The 23,100-nt window shown below is 42.2% G+C and overlaps 1 protein-coding gene across 1 annotated transcript in view; it reads left to right on the forward strand.

Annotated features, from left to right (window-relative positions):
- Positions 1 to 5,427, forward strand: part of LOC126234832 (neuropeptide CCHamide-1 receptor-like) — a 47,072-nt gene extending 41,645 nt beyond the window's left edge. The window contains exon 3 of the mRNA XM_049943574.1: positions 5,046 to 5,427. Within this exon, the coding sequence (XP_049799531.1) occupies positions 5,046 to 5,427 (382 nt within the window). The remainder of the gene's footprint in view (positions 1 to 5,045) is intronic.
- Positions 5,428 to 23,100: the final 17,673 nt, after the last annotated feature.

The raw sequence follows: 23,100 nt of genomic DNA on the forward strand, positions 1-23,100 counted from the left end.
ATTTCGGTGTGTTTCCTCAATATATACTGATTTTCAGAGTATGACAATACCACGAAGGATCGACATAGTTTCAGAGTAACTGATTCGTTACACAACTTTTCATTAATGAAACATTTTCGAGAATAACTGGAGTGCTGTATCTTATATCAGCTGCAGTACACAAAACATTTTTCAGATTTTCATTAAGTCCACGAGGAGTAAAGAAAAAATTCCTCAGGAAAGAGGAGCAGCTTTAGTATTACAAATTACTTCAACCTGGTGTGACGAATGGAGGGATGGATCAACCACTTTAGTATAATGTGTGGTATTGTCACTTTCTTTATACCGTAAGAAGTCATATTTCAAAACAGCCAAAAGTAACTGAAAAAATAATTTTCATTTAGTACTAGTGGCGTTCATCTAATCGTCTTCTAGTATCAAAAAGTTATGTGAAACAGCGTGCATGGCCACATTATTACTGGCATTGACAGGTAGACTATGGTAAACAGAATCATGATACCTGAAGTAGATCAAATGACGAAAATCAGTATAAATCGTTTTAAAAAATTATCAGCAGCTCCTTTTTTCCAAATAAAAACTGTGAGGCACCACCTGCATAAAATATATAGGGTGTTTCGAACTTATGTGTCAGATTCAAACAGATGATTATATTAATATATTAATATTAAGACAGGGAAACAACGGGCGGAAATGCGTATTTATAGCGTTATGTACCTACACAGCTTACATTACACAACAACAACGTACCTCATAGTAACTGTTCAAAGCGACGACCGCCAGTCTCGATGCGTGTATTGCAATGGTGCATGCTGTTTCGCCAAACATTCGAGAACATCCTGGATGCCTCTTGTACACTGGAATGGGCAGCGGGTGACAAACAGAGCAGACCCCTGACCACCAAATAGACATGCTGTACACAACTCGTAGCCCATGTGTCATGTGACGATCCCATCGCAACTGCTCATTAACCTGTGCCACATGCACTATCCTTAGTCTTAGTTGTCCATTGCATCAGACATCTTACGATGTGCCTATGGTGAGGCGTTTTACTGCATACTGGCATGGCGTGTAGTCAAAGATGAAATATTACTCATTATGAGATTTGTCTCCTGTCTCGGAAACTGTCATATGGGTGGGAAAGCGGTGTGCTGACCACGTGCCCCTCCATAAGCACATCCAGTGACGCCTATGAGCTGAGGATGACATGGCGGCCGGTCGGTACCGTTGGGCCTTCATGGCCTGTTCAGGAGGAGTTCAGTTTAGTTTTTATGAGATTTGTCAAACATCCATTTAATGTATGGGGCCGCAGGATGTAGTTTCCATAAAGCAGCACGAATTTGCACAAAACATTTTCTCAACGGGCATCATGCTAACTGGAAGAAGTTTATCTCTGGGGATACCAACTCACGAGAGATGGGGTCGCAGAAGTCAGAGAGTGCCAGCCAAGGTTCTCACCAAGTCTGATCACCAGACTGTGGAGATGGATCATGTGGCTGACCACCCAAGGACAAGCAACCATCACATTGTTCGTGAAACGCAAACTTCAAAGACTACAGTGTGGAGAATACTGGGGAGAAGGTGTTACACCCCTATCATAAAGCACATGTCAAAACATTGTGTGTTGAACTGGGGAACTAGAAACGATGGAGCGGCTTCATCCCGCCATAGCCCTCAGTGGATCACAACCCCACAACAGGCCACAGCAGTCCACCCACCCCACGGACGCCCCACACCGAACCCAGGGTTATTGTGCTGTTCGACCACCAGTGGGCTCCCCCGAGGAACATCTCATACCAGACGAGTGTAACCCCAAATGGTTCCTTGGTAGAGTAACTGTGGTGTACGTGTATGTCGAGATAGTGTTTGCGAAGCAATTGCCAACATAGTGTAACTGAGGCCGAATGAGGGGAACCTGCCCGCCTTAAAAACCATCCACAGGCTGGCCGGCACACGGGATCTCGACACTAATCTGCCGGGCGGATTCGTTCTGGGGACCAGCACACGTTCTGCTCTGGAAGCAGTGCGTTAGACCGCGTGGCTAGCCGGGCGGCCTGAAACATTGGGACCAACGGATTTTGAACCCTGCATTCACTCTGTCAATTGTGCCGAACTTCGTAGAGTTTGTATTGTTCACCGATGTCACCTCATTCACCTGTGATGATGTTTTCGACCACAGCAGGCAGGTCTGGAGTGAGGACAATCCCCATGCCACCAACACTGGTAGCCACCAGCAACGATCCTCTATCGATGTATGGCTGGGCACTGTCGAAGATCACCTAATAAGACCTTATACACTGCCTTCCTGTACGACTGGTCATTCTTAGCTACTGTTCCTGAGAGATGTGCTGCCACAGTTCTTGGAGACTATATCACTTGTTGTCCACAGAAGTATACGGTTTCGGCACAATGGTGTACCAACCCCCTTTGGTGTTAATATCTGCGAGCACCTGAGCAATTGGAAGGGGAGGTCCTATCCCACTATCCCATGGCCAGTGCGACTGCTGGATCTCACGCCTCTGGACTTTTTCCTCTGTGGTTACATCAAGATGTTGGTGTATGAAATCTCTGTAGAAGAAAGTGCAGCAGAGCTTAATGTGCCAGTGCCGTATACGCACCGAGTGAAGCAGTAGTGACTTTAAACAATTACTATGAGATATGTTTTTGTTATGTGGTGTACCCGCCACGTTAGCCGAGAGCGCTAATGCGCTGCTTCATGGACTCGGGTAGGCGCGCCGGCCCCGGATCGAGTCCGCCCGGCGGATTAACGACGACGGTCGGTGTGCCAGCCAGCCTGGATGTGGTTTTTAGGCGGTTCCCACATCCTCCTAGGTGAATACCGGGCTGGTCTCCACGTCCCGCCTCAGTTACATGGCTCGCAGACATCTGAACACTTTCGCATTATTCCACGGATTACACTAGTCGCAGACAGTTGGGGTACACTAATTCCGTCCTGGGGGGGGGGGGGGGGTATGGGGTGGCGGCAGGAAGGGCATCCGGCCACCCTTTAATCTAACATTGCCAAATCCGATTAACCATGCTGACCCTGCGTACCTGCGGGACAAAGGCACAAGAGAAAGAAAAAGAATGTTTTTGTTATGTGGTGTATGCTGTGCTTTTCCATAACGCAATAAATATGTATTTCTGAGCGATGGTTCCATATTTTAGTATAATTGTTTGTGGACACACTATCGCCTGTTCCAACCTGACCCAAAAGGCTTGAGACACCCCATTTATTTTATACTTTTTGATTATTTGAAGTCATCATTTATAAAGAATAAGTTATTTCTAGAGTATTTTTACTGTTGCTGTCTTCTAATGTACCGGGTGATCAAAAAGTCGGTATAAATTTGAAAACTGAATAAATCACAGAATAATGTAGATAGAGAGATACAAATTGACACACATGCTTGGAATGACATGGGGTTTTATTAGAACCATAAAAATACAAAAGTTCAAAAATGTCCGACAGATGGCGCTTCATCTTATCAGAATAGCAATAATTAGCATAACAAAGTAAGACAAAGCAAAGATGATGTTCTTTACGGGAAATGCTCAATATGTCCACCATCATTCCTCAACAATAGCTGTAGTCGAGGAATAATGTTGTGAACAGCACTGTAAAGCATGTCCGGAGTTATGGTGAGGCATTGGCGTCGGATGTTGTCTTTCAGCATCCGTAGAGATGTCGGTCGATCACGATCCACTTGCGACTTCAGGTATCCCCAAAGCCAATAATCGCACGGACTGAGGTCTGGGGACCTGGGAGGCCAAGCATGACGAAAGTGGCGGCTGAGCACACGAGCATCACCAAACGACGCGCGCAAGAAATCCTTCACGCATCTAGCAATATGGGGTGGAGCGCCATCCTGCATACACATCGTACGTTCCAGCAGGTGTTTATCAGCCAGGCTGGGGATGATGCGATTCTGTAACATATCGGCGTACCTCTCACCCGTCACGGTAGCAGTCACTGACTTTTGCTGTCCAGCGCCATCTGTCGGCCTTTTTGTGAACTGTTGTGTACATAGTTCCGCGTAATCAGCGCGTACACAACTTTCCCACTAGAGCGCGCCCCGCTAAGCACAACAGCGCAGGCGCAGCGCTCTTCCGTCTCCGCACTACGAGATGGCGCTGTCTTAGAGACGGACCAAATTCTGCTTCCGCCGATCCGCGTATTAATATGTAATGCAGCCAATGAGATTGCTGCTAACGTAGAAACTTTTCTCCTCGCGGATCACACTCGCGCAGTGATACAAGAACGCTCCAAGTATTATAACGAGTGTACAGACCTCCGATTAGTCAGTCTGCATTAGTCTGTATGAGTCTGCATTTGTCTGTACCAGTCTGCATTAGTCTGCATTTGTCTGTACCCGTCTATAGTCAAGTTTCAGTCTGCGTCTAATAAGATTATCACATTCCTGTACATAGCCATGAATAGACACTTTGTCAAGTATCAAGATATGTGAGAATAAGATTAACGTACCAAGACCAAAGGAACTTCAGATTGTCAATTGTATACAGTGTCCAGAATCAAGTTACGTAATATATATGTTTTTATTATTTTAATAAATGTGTGTGAAAATTAATCAAGTTCTGTTTAAAGTTGGTCACCATCAATCTGCTACTCTAAGCGTGCAAGTGGCATTTCTATCGTCTGGCCTAACGGCAGAAGATAAACACGCCACGATAAGACCACGAGACATATTGCTGACACTCGCCTACTTCGTTAGAACAAGTCAAATAATCTGATGGTGCGTGTACCGAAGGTCTTACAGTACGCACACCACATGAACTTTTTTTTGTTCTAATAAAACCCCATGTCATTCCAAGCATGTGTGTCAATTTTTACCTCTCTATCTACATTATTCCGTGGTTTATTAAGTTTTCAAATTTATACTGGCTTTTTGATCACCCCGTACATTCTCAGATTGATTTTCTTTATGACAGTACAATGTTTTGTTCAGTCTGTGGAGTCACTCATAAGGTCATGACATAACTGGTGTTAGTGAGAAGGCAAGATAAAAACAAACTGTCAATGTCTGCAGGTTCCACCTGTATCCAAACTCCCGACTGGACTACAACCTGGCGTGGCACGGGCTGCGCATCGTGGGCTTCTGCCTGAGCTACATCAACTCGTGCGTGAACCCCATCACGCTGTACTGCGTGAGCGGCGCCTTCCGCAAGCACTTCAACAAGTACCTGTTCTGCTGCTGCGCGCGCCCGGGGCAGGCGCGCGCGCGCAGCGGCAGCTCGTGCACGGCGGCGCGCCCAGACGGCGCCGACCACACGTCGCTGGCGCACCTGCGCAGCACGGTGCGCGGCCGCTGCCACGGCGGCTCGCGGCACAACTCCACCGTGCAGACGGCGCTCTTCCACACCGACAAGACGTGCGACGGCTCGCCGCCGCTCGACAAGTCGCGCCTCTAGCGGCGGCCTGCCCAAGTGCGGCGCGACACGCGGGGACAGAGCAGGCACAACATCTTCTGAAGGACGCGCCCCTAGCGGTCGTCCTCCCGAACTAAGCACAGTGACTCGGCGCTTGTGAAATTAGAAGCTATACCAACGGTGGTGCTCTCTTCTGCGACCGTGTTAGCATGTACCTCTAAATTGTTGGAGTTCGCTCCTATTTCACGGCCTGTCGTTCAAAAGGACAGCTCGCATGTCACTGTAACATATGCAGGTGTTTCACAGCAGCACACGGGTATGCGATAACAGGTGTTGCTGCGGCATGTTCTGAAGACAAAACGCAGTATACTTTAGTCGCAATGGTTTCCTGGATTTAAGAGTATGAAACTACCAGGAACAGGAACGAGTTAGTTACGTGTTCCATTGATCATTTTGCACGATAGATCGTAATGACGTGGAACCAGTCATTGCACATCCACATATCAAGTTAAATTCTACATATGGATAACATTCTGAACATTTCTAAGTTTGTTCAGCTTTTTTTCTTTATTTTTTTTTTTTTTTTTTTACAATAAGTAAACATTGAGCTAGTAATTCCTACCCATCTTCGTCTACGGAACAGAAGGCGTTGTCAAGGAGAAACTTTCTCAATCTGTAAGACACTTTATATCTCTGAGTAAGTGACCAAAATATTTTTACAGCATTCTGCATCCCTCTTTGTACTAAAGACAACTTTAAAATGGATGTCATTCTACATCTACATCTCCATACTTCGCAAGCCACCTGGCATGTGGCGGAGGGTACCTTGAGTACATCTATCGGTTCTCCCTTCTATTCCAGTCTCGTATTGTTCGTGGAAAGAAGGAATATCGGTATGCCTCTGTGTGGGCTCTAATGTCTCTGATTTTATCCTCATGGTCTCTTCACAAGATATACGTAGGAGGGAGCATTATACTGCTTGATTTCTCGGTGAAGATATGTTCTCGAAACTTCAACAAAAGCCCGTACCGAGCTACTGAGCGTCTCTCCTGCAGAGTCTTCCACTGGAGTTTATCTATCATCTCCGTAACGATTTCGCGATTACTCAATGATTCTGTAACGAAGCGCGCTGCTCTCCGTTGGATCTTCTCTATCTCTTCTATCAACCCTAAATTGTACGGATCCCACACTGCTGAGCAGTATTCAAGCAGTGGGCGAACAAGCGTACTGTAACCTACTTCCTTTGTTTTCGGATTGCATTTCCTTAGGATTCTTCCAATGAATCTCAGTCTGGCATCATTTTTCCTTCCGATATCGTAATTATGCACGTCGTTGTTCCTTATGAACTGTAGTGCATTATTTACAACAAACTTCATGGGGGGATAAATATACTGTGAAGCCACAGTCACATTGCCAAATTTCTTAAAGAGATATCCACAAGGTGATTTGTCGGTGAGCACCACATATTACTCTTAAAACACGTTTTTGCGCAATGAAGACTTTCTCCTTAAATCTTCATACATCCATAGTTGAAATGGAGGACAGTGGGACGTCAGCTGGTACAAATTTATATTAAAACTGAAGAAATTCTTCCAGCTGTATTTAAGGTGTAGATTTTATTTTGGAAACAGATGAGTTTCTTCAGAACATTATTCCATTTGACATTATTGAATAAAAATGTGCAAAATATGAGATCTGTAAGATCGTCTCTTACCAAATTCGATGTATTTTGCAGATATAATCTTGTTGTTAAAAACAAATCTCTAATCATGCTTTTTTATGACCACCCGAAACCTTACACGTTACTTGTGAGAATCTGCTTACATTTCCAGCCAGTGCATTCACAGTCTTACCAACTGACTCGACGTACTAGACGAGTCTTGCATTCAAATACCAACGAACAGATGAAGATGAGTAAGAAATTCAATATCTCTTCTTAAGCCAAGTGTTGGCTGCAGCCATGACTGTTCAATAAACTGTCCCAACGTTTCTTGCAGCATTTGTAGCAAGATACATGTGTTGATATTGGTTCCTCGTATCTAAATCTTATATCAACTCATACACCTTTTCAACCCCTAGGATTGGCTTCATGTGTGGGCTGTACAACTTACAGTGGAGAACGTCAAGTGGCATTTGTTAATAAGAGTTTAAAAGGCAACGCTACAATAAAGCAGCAATAACGTGTTAATTTACTTTGACCTACGACATTCCCGTTTCTGGCAGTTTCAGACCTAGGAAACCAATGTACAAGTGTTTCCCTTCAGAAGAGTATGTATGCCCATTTCAGCTTGAAACAGCCTGCAGACTGTAATATATCTTAGATTTGGACGTTTCATTCTTTGAACTGTCTGTTATACACACGTCTTATTTCGACACCACCTTTTTTTTTTTTTTTTACAAAATTAAGAAACACCTACAAATACCAAAAATATCGGAACATAGGAACCTTTTGACAGGTGCACACAACCTTAGGAACCTTTGGACAGGTGCACGCAACCTTCTTCGCAGATCTTCGTCAAATTATTTGCCTATTAAAAACTGTAATTCTTGGCACATGCTCCAAATTTTCCGACATTTGAAGTGACAATGTGAAGAGAGACTGGGAAACTACTGACTTGAATTAGTTAATTTATGTTTCGAATATAACACAGTCACTTCATTGAGTTGTATTGAGCGAGCTGTTAAGGAAATGTAAGCCTCAATTCAGGTTATTTGACACACCTTCACATGATATGTGGATTTTCTGCTTATGAGAACCTGAAGTTCCAGACGTACCTAGCTCTTTTAAACGCGAAACCAAATCAGAAACGCGAATCAATGTTACACACATTTATCTCTCGTAATAAACGGTAGTGCCCACACGGAAGGACGAAAGCGAACCTAAATGTGCAAGACGGCTCTCTGTTTCGTGATCGGCACGATCTACGTCTGTTTATTCAGATTTCATTGCCGATGGACAAGCGTGTATTCCATATTTCCAGATACAACGAGGTGTGGACACTAGTGTAGCAAGCGCTGAAAATATCCCACGAACTAAAACTTTGACACTGAGACAAATAAACTTCCCGAAACGTTTCTTCCAACTGAGGTAATGTGGGAAATACTACCGGGAAACCAAATATTTATTTGTTAATCAAAATTTTCTACACCGAACCTAGTCATCTTATGATTATCTTAATTTCTATCACGCATTGTTTTGTTTTTCTTGCAGTACAATCACTTGCAGACTGAGGGTCGTTTCGAATGATTTTAAGGGCTGTGAAATTTGTTCTCTTTTTTTTTTGTTGACCAACACAGACTACAACTACCAAATTTACTACCAGTCCCTTATAAACAAATATTTCGACATTTCATCATCTTTATTTTTTCGTTCGATCATGTTCATTATAAAACAGTTAATGTAAAAAGCTGAAAAGCGATTCACATTATACTATGTAGCCTCGTGAGAATAACACTCCTTTAGTTAAAAGTGGAACTGGTGGTGGGAAGGAGTGCTTTTGCTTTCATGAAATAATATTATCCTTCTCGATACAATGTAATACAACACTTTTGTCTCACACTCCTTGCTGCTCATATATTTTGTAAAGTTGTTCATTGTAAAATAAGGTGGTAATGAAATCATATACTGTATTCTGTAAGATGACAAGGACAAAATTCGGAAACGAGGACCATTTCGTATAACATGCCAAGTGTTTGTTCGTTGCTGAGTATCCTACTGCACGGATCTCGGTTCTATAGCCTCCGGACATCCTGTAGCGATGTGGGAAAGCGACTGTACGCCGAAAAGTGCTACATTATTCTCTGAAAGCTCTTCCCAGATATACTGCAGGCGTGGCTGAAGCAGTTTTCATTTGAGCCGTCCATATTCTTTGAGCACTGATAAAGATATTGAACTGTTTCCTGAGACGTAGTAGATTTCATTTCTGCAGCAACACACGGATGAAGTCAAATTTGAGAGACATATCAGAGCGGTTTTAGGCCACAGTGTTAATTCCATTTCTGCGGTAAGCTGACTGTAACAACACTATTCATAAGTGAAAACTATCTCCTTACTGAGCAAAACAAAGCTTGCTGTCAAAATCTAATGATCTCTATGCTCCGACCGGCTGTTGGAGCGGATAGTTCTGGCAGCTGTACCCAAAAAGACTTTGCTTGTAAAATGCGGTGCTCATTAAGTGATTTTGTATTAAATACAGTATTATAGATTATCACCTGACATTAGTTCACACAACTGTTATTTCACGGCATAATATGTCCAGTAACGTACCTCAAACTCTTGAATCGAACTTTATGCGTTTGTAAATAGTAAGAAATACATGTAAATTGCTATTTGCTTTCGGAATGCTAAGTAATTTGTACTACGTGTGTCTGAATTTTCCTTCTTGTGACTGTGGTTTGGAGGGATATCTCGTACTGTAGATAGATACCCTTCTGATTAGAAGTTTAAATGATAAAGTATCTGTTTCACTTGATTTTACACATTTGTGAACAGAATACGTATCAAATTTGCGATTCGTACCCATATTTTAGCTTTTCTGTTTGCTGGTTTGCAAATTGCTCTTTTGCGTACATTGCACTTGTATATAGTCTGGTCTGATGTTCTAGTGATAAAGGTGCCTGGACACCCTAAAACCGTGGTATCGAATCCCAGAATATTTCATTCTGCCTTAACCTAGCCATCATCTCTAAATAATGTGAAGATTCGTGAAGATTCGTGAAGATCCGCTACTAACGACTCACGGCTCGACTTCCGCGTTAATCTTCAAGTCCCTTTTTCCCGGTAGGACTACTAGGTATATTTGTGATATGCATGTTGCCGAAGTGGTGTCCAGTTTAATGACCTGCAACAACTCTTGAGCCACATGGTATTAATGTTTGGAGAACTTGTTAAAAAATGACTTTCAAAAGATTTTTGACTCGCTTCTGCACGTAGGAATTACAAGAAGAATAAAAAAACGAGCGAATCAGTTAAAATTCATTTTTTCTTTGTAATATTTTGTTTATAATTTTATGACAACGCGTTTTGCTTCTGCTTTGTGTGCTACTGACGGACGGTTTCTACATCATCACTTGCATGTACTCCTTTTCTTCTACTTATTGTGGTCTTCAATCCAAAGACTGGTTTTATGCAGCTCTCAACGCTGATCTATCTTCCTTATATCGCTCACCTCTGCGTAATTACTGCAGCCTGTCTCCATTTCAACGTGCTTGCTATAGATGCGTCATGGTCTCCCTCTACGATTTTTAACCTCCCAGTTCCCCTTTCTGCAGTTTTTCTTCACCTTCAAATAACCTATACTTCTGTGCCTCAGAATGAGTCTTACCAAGCTACCCCTTCCCCAGATCGGCTTCTCTCAATAATTCCCTCCGTCTATGGATGATTTAGTGTAGTATGACTTTCTAAGCTGATACTTCTGTAATACCTACCCAGAAGTCTGAGGGCACTTCTCAAGTCTCGTGTATCCTATATAGTAGGTGGAACTGTTTCGTTGTTGTAGCTTCTTCGTGGGATATCAATAATTCTGAGGCAATGTTGTCTACTCCAGGTGGTTACTTTCTACATAGGTCTCTCAGTGTTGTCGAATTCTTCTCGTAGTATGGTATCCACCATCTCCTCTGCGTAAACTTCCTTTACATTATATAGTCCCCAACTTCCGTTCTTTTATATAGTCGTTCTGCATGTTCCTTCCACATTTCAGTCTTCCGTTCTTTTCTTCGTATTGACATGCCATAGTGTCTGATGTCTTGATGATCATACAGCAGCTTCTCTTTTCTCGAAGTTTTCCTGTTCGTGGCATCTACCCGCTATGTATGCTTTTACTGAATTGAATTTCTCCTCTGCCATTCCTTCTGTGCCACATGCATCTTCTGGCAACCTAGCTTCTTAGAAGCATGCTTTCGTTTTTGCCAGATTCGATCGTTGCATTTTTACAATCTCCCATTTCATCAATGACATTTAATATGTCATATGTTATCCAACGATTCCTGCTAACCCTTATCTTCGTGCTTACTTGTTTCTTTCCTACCTTCACTACTTCATCTCTAAAAGACAGCCATTCTTTTTTCGTTGCATTCCTTCTCGATATTTCTGTCCGTTTCTTCCAATGCTTCCTTCGCCACTCTCAACGATCTCTAGTTTTATTACTTATCCAAATCCAGTAGCCTTAGTTTCCTCCCTTTCTCCAATTTCTTCAACTTGAATATGCATCCCAAAACTAATAAATTATGTTCAGAGTACTTTCGGGACTAGAAATGTTTTTCAGTTTAAATTATGGTTTCTAAATCTGTATCATACTCCAGCGCTTCTTCTTTTTTATCCTACTTTCCTTTCACTTCGTCGTACATTTTTTTCAGTCTCGTCATCTGCAAGGCTAGTATGTAAATATACTCTTAGTACTGCGGTATATCTTCCTTGGCTACGATGCCACGTTCTCAATGCTGTTCAAAGTAGTTCCTCTGAATTCTTATTTTCTTTTACATTTATACTCCTTATTAGTTATTGTTTTGGTAACCCTGTAGTCACCAGATGGTAAATCGTACCCACCCCCATACTTCACTCTTTCCCATTACATCTACCTCCAACCTACCAAATTCTCTTTTCAAGTTCTCAGTTCTACCAGCATAAATAAAGGATCTCGCATTCCACATTTCTGTCCGTAGAACGTCACATTTGTTGTTTTTGATGACGACCTTCCCAATACTCCTCGCTGAAAGATCCGTATGGGGGACTACTTTACCTAGAAGCGTGCCATCGTCATTATATCACACAGTAGCACTGCATCTCCTCCTGAAATATAACGGCTGTACCTTCCCCTTGCTTTCAGCCGTCCGCAGTACCAACAGAGCAAAGCCATGTTGGCTAGTGTTAAAAAGCCTGATCGGTCGATTATCTAGGCTGTTGCTCCTGTAAATACTAAAAACTTTGCTACCTCTCTTCAGGAATCATATGTTGTTCTGCTCTCTCTACAGTACGACTCATGTGTGGTATGGCTACATGTGTCGGTGAAGCACGCAAGGCAATAATTTGCGTAAGTAGACGTAAAAACGATCTAAGGTTCGAACTTCTTCAAGCTGAAAACTTACGCAAGTATTACGGGCCGTATGCCTACTCCAGCTTCCATACGGTTTCTTTTTTTTTTTTTATTTCCTCAGCCTTTCGGCTGTTTTGATGCTGCCTTCCATCTATCCCTATCTTGTGTTGATCTTGCTTTCTTTCCGGAACTAGTAATCCCAACATCTTGTATAATTCTTTTGTATAATATGCTTTGTTCTGCCTCTTATTTTCGCCTGTGCTGTTCTTTACAGCGCCATATTAACTGCTCATTGATACCTTAATAGATATACCGTTAACTTTCCCTCTCCCAGAGCCTTTTTCGGAATTTCTTGCTTATTTGCATGCCAGTATCTGACACCAGTAGAACTCTTTCACTAATTAAGGATTTCTGTACCTGTGGCAACCTCCTCCCGTTATCTTCCACGCTACTCCCATTCTCTGTAATGTTGCTACGTAGATAGGAAAATTCTTTCACTTCTGCCGTTACTATATTAAGTAAGTTGTTATCCTGATTTCATTTGCTATTCATTACCTTCGTCTTTGCTCTGTTAATCTTTAAGCCATATCGTGTGCGGTTAAAAATATCTACCTCCGTGTGTTTATCATTTCTGTCTTCTCCATTATTTTACATCTCTCTCGACAATAAATATTAGCTGCATGCCTATCTGGTGAAAAGTACGTTGGAAGCTTCTGAATAATGCTGGTTCAGTCTTCAGCGATACAAATGTTGTTTCACACTTCACGCTTCAAAACACACCTTAGACCTAATGACGTCACTACCAGAGCGTTTAGTGCATACCTGTAAACAGTTCTCTTTCTGAGCTTTTTTTAAGTACGAAACTACTTTCTGAGTATACGCTCTGATCAACACGGTACTCTCATTCGTCAACGTTATTGTGACACTGTATTCTTCCCTATGTGCGTCTTTCACTGGTGCATTCGGCTTTGACTTCATTTTTAGCTTCCACACCTCAGTCGCTAAAAACGGTATCTTTGTAGGTTCTCTTTCTTGTCCATCTGTCTTCTTCTCTGTCTGTTTGTCTGTATGACAATCATAGGTAGAGGTATGAAGCTGAAATTTATCTTATGTACAGTCTATGGTCCCTTGGCACTGCAAATAACTGAAGTTTCTAAGTCAATACAATGAAAAAGATATGACCATACGTGTCACATATTCTCACAATCGCAAACTCACTCATCAGAAACCATGGATAAACTATACGCACACAATTCGGGCTGGTGGTCTAACAGTAAAGGGTGCGCGCGCCTGGAAACCGAGGTCGCGGGATCAAATCTCAGTCTTTTACTATCAAAAGCAGTCTTGATCACAATTTATTTATCACGGTGACCGGTTTCGACCACTACTGTGGTCATCTTCAGACCTACAAGTCGTATACAAAGTTTTAATTAGAGGGCTAAATACGTTAAGGAAAATACATAAAGTTGTAAAGCTATAAATCGTTAGTAATGACATCACTCCGTCAGAAGTGGACCGAGCCTTCATTGTATATACTGGTTTCTCCAGTAGTGATTCTCCAGCAGAAGGAGGTTCTTACTCATTGGTAATTCATCGTTTTATAGCTTTATAACTTTATGTACGAGGGCTATTCCGAAAGTAAGGTCCGATAGGTCGCGAAATGGAAACCACGGTAAAAATCAAAAATGTTTTATTTGCAACAGTTAGATACACCTTGCAGCTACTTATCTCCATAGTCGCCGACCCGACTTAGACGTGTATCGTAGCGTTGTACCAACTTTCCCATACCCTCGCTATAGAAGGCAGCCGCCAGTGCTCTCCGCCAATTCTCTACGCTGGCCTACGGCTCGTTGTCTTGTGCCGAAATGTTGTCTTCATAACCAGCGGTTCATGTGACCTGAGCTGAAACTCAGAGGGAGACAATTACGGGCTGTATTGTGGGTAATCTCACATTTCCATTTGAAAACGATGCAGGAGCATCTTCATTGCCCCTGCAGAATGCGGCTGAGAATTGTCTTGAAGACGAAACAGCACGACAGTTATGTAATGTTAGCTGCATAGCTTCAGGGGAAATTTCTCACCAGGCCCCCGTACTTGGCGGCAGACACTATTTTCTAGACATCTTTACGCACTCACTGCGAGCTCAGAAATGAGAAGAGCGACGTGATGCTAACTGGGGTTATACTAGAGACACTACCCAACACATCTGTGCAAAGCTTTATCGGATTTTCATAGTCGTTTCCATTTCGTGACCGATCGGACCTTACTTTCGGAATAGCCCTCGTATTTTCCTTAATGTACGCAGCCCTCTAATTAAAGCTTTATATACGACTTGTAGGTCTGAAGATGACTACAGTAGTGGTCGAAACCGGTCACCGTGATGAATAAATTGTGATCATGACTGTTTTTGACAGTAAATATTTGTAACACATTGATCACTGTCACTCCAATAATGTATTCAAAAGTAAATCTCAGTCAGACCACCGATTTTTCAGTCTTAGTTTTGACGTAGCCTTCACCTTTCAACGATGTGGGGAGTCGCCACAAACAACATATGGTTTGGATTCCATGTTAAACTGTAGGTCCTCTTTCACCGGTTGGATACCTTGCTTAGGTTAGGGAACGCAGTTTACCAAAGTGGCGTCCATTAGGAAGACTTCAACTAGGCTATTGAGCCACACGAAGTTATTATTCTATATATATGTAATTAACTTTGTAGAGCACACTCAAAGAGTGAGTCCAACAAGCTCTTAACCGGTTTTTATAAATGATAATATTGACCGCAACGAATTGCGCAGTTGGAACTGCTCTTGGAACAAGAGAATATTTGGCGAATGGACTGTCACCCCCCCTCCCCCGACCCCCATCCCCCCTCCAACATCTCCACTCCCCCATATCCCATCCCCCATATCACGTCCCCTGTCCCCCATCCCCCATCCCATGTCTCCATCCCCCATCTCCCGTCCCCCATCTCCCGTCCCCCATCCCCCATCCCATAATTAAAATCCCATCGAGCACTGTTAGCATGCGTTGGGAAGACGTTTTGCAGCACGTCCACATGTACCAAAGGACATCGACCAGTTATTAACTGCGCAGGTGGAGGAATGGAACGCTGTAGGACAAGAACAACTCGTGGCCACCGTAGGCGCACATTGCAGAGCACACACGGTCGTCTGTGGTGATCACAGACTATATCCCCTCTTTATAGAGGTCCATCATGAAATGCAGTGACTTCCGTGTAATTATTGTCTTTGAATAAGAATGTCTTTTCTGTTCGTCTCAGTGCGTATTTCAGTTACCGCTGTACGACACTGTAGCAATTCTTTCCATGTAAAGTTCATGTTTCATCGAGCTATGTTACTTTGCGGTGACACTTTGCGTGTGAAAGTTACTTCCGCCCCTAAGTTTTGTACTCCACTGTATAAATAAAACGAACAGATTCGGTTTTACATGGTGACATGGGCGATAACACTTGTGCCTCTCGTGTAAATTGGGCTTTTAGTCGCTTTTCAACGAACTTGTTTAAATTTTGGTTTACGAATACCCGAGGGGTACACTTCAATTTTGATCGGCTTTGAATACGTTGTAGCGTAGATGATAATAAGAGGCACTTAATTTCTTATACAGGTCTATACGGCCGTTAAGGGGATGAAACACCCCCTTGAAAAAAATTGCGTGTAATTTTTCTGACAAATAATCGTTGAAACAGTAACAGATATGAAAATGAACTTCAAATAAAAGTATAGCAGTTTTTAAGTACGTTACAACGGTGCACCCATATTTGTCGAGAAAGTCATTTTTTTTTCGAAATCCCTCCACCCCCCGCCCTGGTCAACCGGCTTGCCACAGTGATAACACCGGTTCCCGTCAGATAACGGAAGTTAAGCGCTGTCAGGCTGGGCTAGCACTTTGATGGGTGACCATCTGGACTTCCGAGCGCTGTTGGCATGTGCGGTGCACTCAGCCCTTTTGAGGCAAACTGAGGAGCTACTTGATTGAGAAGTAGCGGTCCCGGTCTCGGAAACTGACATACGGCCGGGAGAGCGGCGTGCTGACCACAGGCCCCTCCATATCCGCATCCAGTGACGCCTGTGGGCTGAGGATGACACGGCGGCCGGTCGGTACCGTTGGGCCTTCCAAGGCCTGTTCGGATGGACAGAGAGTAGTCCCGTCCTCCAACACTATTTTGGTTTCATTTAGGCATTTAACTAATAGCATTAGTAGGAGATTCAGTCGTATATGATGAAGTGATATTCTAAAGACGCATTTGTCAGACATAAGCTATAAACATCTTTATATCATTGTATGTGAGCAGGATATGTCTGCTTCAACGCCATTTGTTATGTTGGGTTCAATAAGTCTTGCCCATATAAACATGTTCGAAATGTATATTCTACCTATATTGTTCGATATTTATTTTTTCTTTTAACTGAATAAAATATCTTTTGTTGTATTTGTGTTTTCTTTTTACAATTTATGCCTTTTTTCAAGTTGCAGGCTTTATGGATTTAATTACGTTATATTTGAAATATGATTACGTAGGCTTTCCCGGCGTAATAAGTCTTGAAAGTCTCTTCGGGTTTGCTGCCGGATCCTAAAATCAACTTGACTCGATATTTCGGCGATCCAACTGGTCCTCATCTTCAGGAAAATGCTGCTTCTGGTGATGAGTCCCGCTGAGAACTGACGCCAGGTTGCAAATCGACGTCCTATATAGGCCACCGTTCAGTACACGGGGCATCACGGTTTCTGCCTTCTAAAACAGGGAGGTGGCGCCGCCCTTAGTGAAACACTGCTGGCAACGATATATCGCAATCAAGGCCGCACCAAAGAACGTTCAGTTTTGATGCGAGATAATACAGGATTCCACGTCTTGCTAAGAAATAGTTTGTAAATCATTATTGTGACGTTATTGCAAATCTGTGTTATAATGAAGTGTAGAACTGTTTGGGTCACAAAATTTGCTGAATATGAGGGGATTTCGAAAAAATTACTTTTCCTACAAATATGGATGCACAGTTGTGACGTACTTTAAAAACCATAGAATTTCATTCAGGACAATTAAACACAATTTTTTCAAGGTGCTATTGCACCCACTTAAGAGCCGTATGGCCATGTATAAGAAAGTATGTGTCTCTTATTTTGCTCTTCACTATACATATTCAAAACTGATCATCATCGAAGTTTATCCGTTGGGTAGGTTTACTAGTAACAGGATAATGTCCGACCGCTATAAAAATAAATAAATATATAGGAAAAAATAAAACATTGAGGCCACCATAGTAGTGCTTGCAGTCCGTCTGCGGATGGAGTATTACCGTATTTGACTTCACGCTCGAATGTTACCCGATTTTTGCCACCTTTCATTTACGCAGAGGTTCTGCCATGCTCCCTATATAATTAATGTCATGAGCAAGTAGCAAGTGTCGAGCTCTGAATTTTACAGCCGTTGAACATCATACGCGACGACGCCTTCGCCCTGCAGCCTGCCGTGCACCAACAACACCCCGATTGTGAACTGGGCGGAAGTGGCTCGAGGAAAAGCACCGTGACGTGGCCAGCGCATGGACGGGCGCCTTTGTTCCACAGAAAGCCGGCCGGCGCTCGGCTCTCGCCCGTAAACGCCCACGCCCGCCCGCAGACGATTGAATAAACGCAGCGGCGGAGCCCGCGTGGCGGTTGCGACAACAGCCGCGGGCCCCTGCACTCGCGTAGCCGGCGCGGCGAGGAGCTGTCATGCCGTCTGAAAGCCGGCCGCGCTGTGTGTGCGTGACGGCTTAAAAGGAGGCCCGGCACTCGAGCGCTGCGGGCCAGACTAACCACAAGGGGCGTGCCGCTTTTCTGCCGTCAAAGTCTTTCACTGCGTCTTCCCTTCTACCTCGCGACGCCTGCCGAGCCCAAATAGCAAACGGCAAGTCCCTGTTATTATATGGTAGACAGCGATACACTTGTCAAACGTACACGTATCGGCAATTACGGTGTGCGCGCACGATTCTCAGCACAATTTTTTTGAAAATATTCCAGCGTTACATTTCTAGTTGCCAGAGCGATAAAAACGAGAATATTTGTTTCGGAAATTTGTTCCACAGATTTCGAACATCTATTACCAAATCAGCAAATTTTTGTGCAGAGCGGGGATATCATTTTCATTTTTCCGTAAACAGACACAAACGAGGTCGCATTTCTAATTTAACATTTTAAGAGAGTATTTCCGCTCAACCAAATTCATAAAGTTAATCCTTTTAAAACATAATCAAAATAAACTGACATTTTTCGGAAGAGCAACTTTCATTTTCTGTGTACACGCACCATCACAACAATCAGAATACCTCATCCAATGAAACACATAGATCAATTCATACTCGAAACAATTTTCATATTAACTTATCATATTACTACGAAGTTTGTTTTTGTGAATCCTCACAAAACTGTTTAGTGGAATGGTTCAAATGGCTCTGAGCACTATGGGACTTAACATCTATGGTCATCAGTCCCCTAGAACTTAGAACAATTTAAACCTAACTAACCTAAGGACATCACACAACACCCAGTCATCACGAGGCAGAGAAAATCCCTGACCGCGCCGGGAATCGAACCCGGGAACCCGGGCGTGTTTCGTGGACATACCTGTTTAACTGTCTATACGTTATCAGGAGCCCATGAATATTACCTGGTCGATAGTGACGCCAAAACGTGCTTGGAATCAGCTTCCATTATGTTAAGTAATGTTAATAAAAACCACCACCGCTAGATCTCAGGTTCTTTCCAAATGGACTCCTTCAGATGACCTGCAGACACATATTAGACTAAAAGCTATTAAAACACGCTCATATGATATGGAACTAATGTTGAAACTTCACCAATAGTCTTCTTAACTAATTCTCTCAAAGTGATAGAAATAAGCAGATGTCATGATAGAATTGTTTAGTTGGTTGTGGTGTAATAAACGAACCTGGTACAAAGGAGTGGTGGTCTCTTATTAACATATATTATACAGCTTCGGAGGTACATATGATGAAAATTATTTGTTCCTATAAGCGTCCTTTAGCAGGAGCCTCAAGGAAGTGTTGCTTCCTAGCAAGTTTTGACATAGGCATCGGTCGAGAAATACTTATGGGCTTTTGCTAATGACTAGATAACTGAAATTTGTCTAGACATTCAATAATTTGTGAGCACTGACTGAAATAAACTGAAGGAATAGGCAGCAGAAAGTACTGAACCATACTAGAGTATTTGGACGTATTGCATATTATACACTAGGTTAAACTCGAATACAGGAACATAAATATAATAATAAAAAACTGTTTATAGAGGAGAGTTCCTTCTAGCTGTGCATGTAGAATTACTTGTTACCAGCCGCGCGGGATTAGCCGAGCGGTCTCAGGCGCTGCAGTCATGGACTGTGCGGCTGGACCCGGCGGAGGTTCGAGTCCTCCCTCGGGCATGGGTGTGTGTGTTTGTCCTTGCGATAATTTAGGTTAAGTAGTGTGTAAGCTTAGGGACTGATGACCTTAGCAGTTAAGTCCCATAAGATTTCACACACTTTTGAACATTTGAACTTGTTACCAGACTAATCCTTACCGTATTGAGGGTTAGAACTTTCTTCTGCCGATCCCTTTATATATTATATAGTGAAAAGTAAAGTGTTCACATGCTGTCAACCAATAACGTGGCAAATATGAATATCCCTCTTGGTTTACTTACTTTGGCAATCCTCTTATGGGGCACTACCTCCGTCGTGGCCACACAGTGTGCTGAACTCTGCAAGGAATTTCGTTGATTACATAGTAAATGTTACGACTTCAGCCAGCTTGGATTCTTCCTTACATACTTTACCGGTACCAACTTTCACACCAGACCACTCATTTTCTGTTCAATTCAGTCACAGTATGTTTAAAAGTTTCATGTGTCTTTGGTGACAACTGACTCACAGTTTAATGTAAAATTGCGGTGGCTCAGTTGAAATGGAAATGTGTACAGATTTTGTGCAGCTTGGTCTTGGTTTATTGGACGGAAAATGGAACAAATTTCTGGATTCTGCGACGATGGGACGAATATTGACCAGTAACATTGCGCAGTTCAACGTACTGTAGGGTCACAACGGAATTGATGGACCCTGGCAGGACTGACGGGAACTTCACGAAGAAAAGTTTCTTTGAAAGCTATGATGATGATGTATGATGAGGTATCTTCATTTTCGTAATGGTGTGTATCCGAAAAACGTCAGTTTTAATGTTATCCTAACGTTATCAGCTGTGTGGGTTGGAGTCGAAGTATTCCCATGAAGAGAAAGACTATAAATCGATTTTCAAGGAAGCAAATTCTTAACTAGCGCTCTGGTCCACTGTTTTTCTACGTGTCCACAGGCCGGCTCGAGCGAGCCACAGCGGTAGCTAGCTACGACATTGAATGAGAATTCGGAAGATGACGATGTAAATCCTTTCCTGGCCATCCAGATTTAGGCTTACCGTGGTTTCGCTAAACATGCGAGACGATTATTGGCATACTTTTCATGTTTTATCCCACATCGTTGTGCGTTTCTGAACTTCTGCTTTGTCTCTAATGATCACTACAGTAAATGCAAAACATCCTTTTTCTCTTTTCCACAAGATAAACATAGTTCATTGAGTGATTCACAATATGTTATCTTTCATCATGTCGTTCTCATTCACGAGCAAGTACCTCAGTAGTCATCTAGCTCTTGTGTTTTCCATTGTTTTCTATCCAGAACGAGAAACCATGTACTATTGTCCCACTCAATATCGTTGATCTTTCAGAATTTCCCAGATGAACTCGCTGATCACTGCGCATCGAATGTTGAATTGCTTTCTACGGATAGTGGCTGTGACTTTCGAATGAACGAGGCAGAAGGACGAAGAGGATCAGAAGTTTTTAGCCTTTCCTCGACTTTTTCTGTTTATTCTTGCGATTGTCGATATTGTCCTTCATTTCAACCGGTCTTCTACTAACTTTTACAATTCTGTACAAGTACTTCGCCCAAAGTACTTGATGGTTAATTTTACATATTCTACTCTCTGTCTTCTCTACAATTTTTATTCCTTGCTTCTCCTTTCAATTCAAAGTTTATCTCTGGAGCGTTAGCACGTGTTCTTCCGATCTGCTCTTCTTGTAGTAAGAACAATCCCTCTTCTGTTTGTTTTAATACATCCTCAATTCGTATTTACATGTCCACTTAATAATGGCATTATTCTGTAACAATGCCTTCAAATACTTCCATTAGCTTCTCCAAGTTTTCACTGTCTGCATTTTACTTCTATGCAATTCCAGAAATACGTTTCCAGGAAAAAAATTCTGCAGTTTCAATTAATTCTTAATACCAAAACTTATTTTGTGCAAATAAATAAACCTTTTCATAGATATAATTTAGGAAACAATCCTGGTAAGTCACAACTCTGCCTTGCTTTCTTAGAGAGCGAATGTATCTCTACTACTTTTCCATTATTCTTACTGTCATTTCAAATTTATAGATGCTGCGCATAGCACTTATGTTTCTGCACAACGCACACATTCTACGCTTGGGTTTCGTGAATCCACATACAGTATGAAGGTATCGATTTTTTCTTCTTTTTTATTACTAACCTAGAATCGTCTCTCCGTTCCTGAAATCTAATATTCTTCCGCTGCTTCTTTATTTAATTTTGCTCAGCCGTGTATTACTCCGACCAACAAATTTGTCTACCAACTTAAGTTGTCTGATTCATCAGTAGTCCGTGTGATCCAGGTGATAACGATAGATATTTGTGTGATGGCATTGCTGTTCTGGAAATCTGATTTCTTAATATTTGTTGTTAATTATAAAACTTCATTATATATATATATATATATATATATATATATATATATATATATATATAAAGTGTGAAACTTGCTACTTTTCCATATTATTAATTAATTCATTAACAAATACTACCAAAAAGCAATTTCTGTCAAACAGTTAATTAATAATATGACGTATTTACAATATCAAGAACATGCCGAGCACCAGGTGTATAAGAGATGTCATTCTTCGAGTACAGTTCTTTTACTTATTGTGGTTCCATAGAAACACATTCAACATCTTCGTATCTGAGTCACAAAGTATCGGAAAGTCTTCGCATTGATACAGAGTGCTTGGTCTTGTGTACTGTGATCATTCCTCTAAATTAGAACATGCTGCTTTACAAGCTAGAAACAAACAACAAGGGACATTACGGGCACGTACCGCTTAGAAAAGTTCGTGAAGTAAGTATATCTTACCGCATCATATATACAGAAAAGTGTATGCAGAGGGTGTCTAAAAAACACTTGGACTCAATTTGGGATCGGATTTCACAAACTGAAGCAAGGAGGAGTTAGGGTTAGTAATGCAAGACCATATCACAAGTACATATTATCAGTTGCCAATTGTTACTTCATAGAAATTATTAACTGTGGCTACAACTAACAGATTTTCATCCAAAATGTTCTTTCTTCTGAACTGTATAGCCTTTTCGAAGCATCTCAAAGACTTAAAAAGCTTTCTTAGGTTTTCAAACGTTGCATATCTGCACATGAACCGCGTCTTGCGTGAACGACTCCTGACAGATGTTCCTAACGACTATAATGGAAGGTACTGGAGCTCTTGTGACAGACGAGACGTAGAAATAGTCTTCCCCTACACATCCAAATGTTATGATAATAGCAT

The sequence above is a fragment of the Schistocerca nitens genome, chromosome 2, assembly GCF_023898315.1.
Source record: "Schistocerca nitens isolate TAMUIC-IGC-003100 chromosome 2, iqSchNite1.1, whole genome shotgun sequence".
In the NCBI taxonomy this organism is placed as follows: Eukaryota; Metazoa; Arthropoda; class Insecta; order Orthoptera; family Acrididae; genus Schistocerca; species Schistocerca nitens.